Genomic DNA, 1,595 nt, shown 5'->3' with positions numbered 1-1,595 from the left:
ACAGACACACAACTACAGACACACAACTATAGACACACAACTATAGACACACAACTACAGACACACAGCTACAGACACACAACGACAGACACACAACTACAGACACACAGCTACAGACACACAACTACAGACACACACTGGCGGCGTCACACAGCAACAGGACGGTTCATCCTGCAGATTAGAGCCCAGATGGTGCCCATGGATTTGTAGACTGTGTGTGTCCTTGTGTTGCTCCTGTTGTGAGGACACGAGTCTGTTTTCAGCTGCGCTGGTGGTTTTAATGTCGTGTCTTTGTGGTGGTTTTACTTCTTTCTGTGATCGTCTCTTGTGTTTTCTGCTGGTTGTTCTTTGGCTTTTTGTCCTTTGGTCCCTCTAGTTGTTGTTGTTCTGGTTCCTGCAGGACTGTATATCTCATTAAAAACAAGCCCCAGTGAGCTAAACGAGCTGCCGGGTCGCCCAGACCGGACCTACTAAGTCGCCCAGACCGGACCTGCCGGGTCGCCCAGACCGGGGCTCCGCTGTGCTGCGGACCAGCTGAATGCTGTTGTAATGTGAGTGATGGCGTCTTGTTGTGAGTCGGGCCTCAGTGTGTGTCTGTCTCTGCAGGACGGCCGGATGCTGCTCCACCCTGAACTCCACCTCTGAGGTAAAAACACTGCTGCTGGGAATCCTGGGAATTTCCTGCTACGCCCAGGGAGGAGTCAACAACCACTTCCTGTTTAGCTGCTCTTCCTGTCCTGAGCCTCAGCTGCTGCTTCAGGACGGACACACCAACACACACAGACGGATCTACACACCTGACCCTAACACACACTGACCCCTGATCAGTTAGAACTGGTGGATGTGGAGACGGTGTGAGTAAACCCTGAGTGGTCATTGGTTCGTTAGTGAAGACAGGAAACAGTGAACTCGTCCTGTTTAGGGAAGAAATGTGTTTAAAGAAACAGAAACAGTGGAAGTGTGGAGGAGAGGACCTGAACAGAGCCCTGGCTCAGTGAGTCTGCAGATTAAATAGCAGCAAACACTGACTGACCACGTCTCAGTCTGTGTCACACGGAGCTTCTCTTTCAAATTAACAGAAGATATCTGAGCTAACGATGATTTGGCTGATGTGAGTAGAACCGTGGTCACAGAGCAGACGATCGGCTGCAGGCTTCCAGGAACAGCTTCATACACAGCTAGCAGCGTTAGCCTCGTGTGTCTGCTCCACCTGCAGCGCCGCGTCCTGCCCAGCACCACCTGATGCTGGAGGCAGGAGCATGCTGCAACACCTGTAGCCACCACCTGTAGCCGGGCAACATGATGGCCTCGGTGGTCGTCAGGGGCAACCGGAAGAAGTCCCTGACGCTGAGAGGAGTCGACCCGGAGACCTGCATGATCGTCTTCAAGAACCACTGGGCTCAGGTACGCTGCTCACCTGCTCACCTGCTGCTGCATCAGCAACCAGACTAACTCTGCTGCTGAACGTCACTCTGAATCTGCTGCTCTGCTTCTTCTGTCCTATTTTCCTCATAATGAGCACAACAGTGTGTGTGTGTGTGTGTGTGTGTGTGTGTGTGTGTGTGTGTGTGACCCAGACTTTGGCCCTTCAACAC

At 52.4% G+C, this 1,595-nt stretch overlaps 1 protein-coding gene across 1 annotated transcript in view; it reads left to right on the top strand.

The window, feature by feature from the left end:
* Window positions 1-1,299: 1,299 nt before the first annotated feature.
* The window catches only part of LOC103362425 (protein FAM160A1-like), an 18,667-nt gene continuing 18,371 nt past the window's right edge, over window positions 1,300-1,595 (top strand). The window contains exon 1 of the mRNA XM_008288776.1: window positions 1,300-1,404. Within this exon, the coding sequence (XP_008286998.1) occupies window positions 1,300-1,404 (105 nt within the window). The remainder of the gene's footprint in view (window positions 1,405-1,595) is intronic.

This window comes from Stegastes partitus, unplaced genomic scaffold, assembly GCF_000690725.1.
Source record: "Stegastes partitus isolate 25-593 unplaced genomic scaffold, Stegastes_partitus-1.0.2 Scaffold573, whole genome shotgun sequence".
In the NCBI taxonomy this organism is placed as follows: Eukaryota; Metazoa; Chordata; class Actinopteri; family Pomacentridae; genus Stegastes; species Stegastes partitus.
The sequence above is the reverse complement of the archived record's forward strand: the minus strand, read 5'-3'. Positions and strand labels throughout refer to the sequence as shown.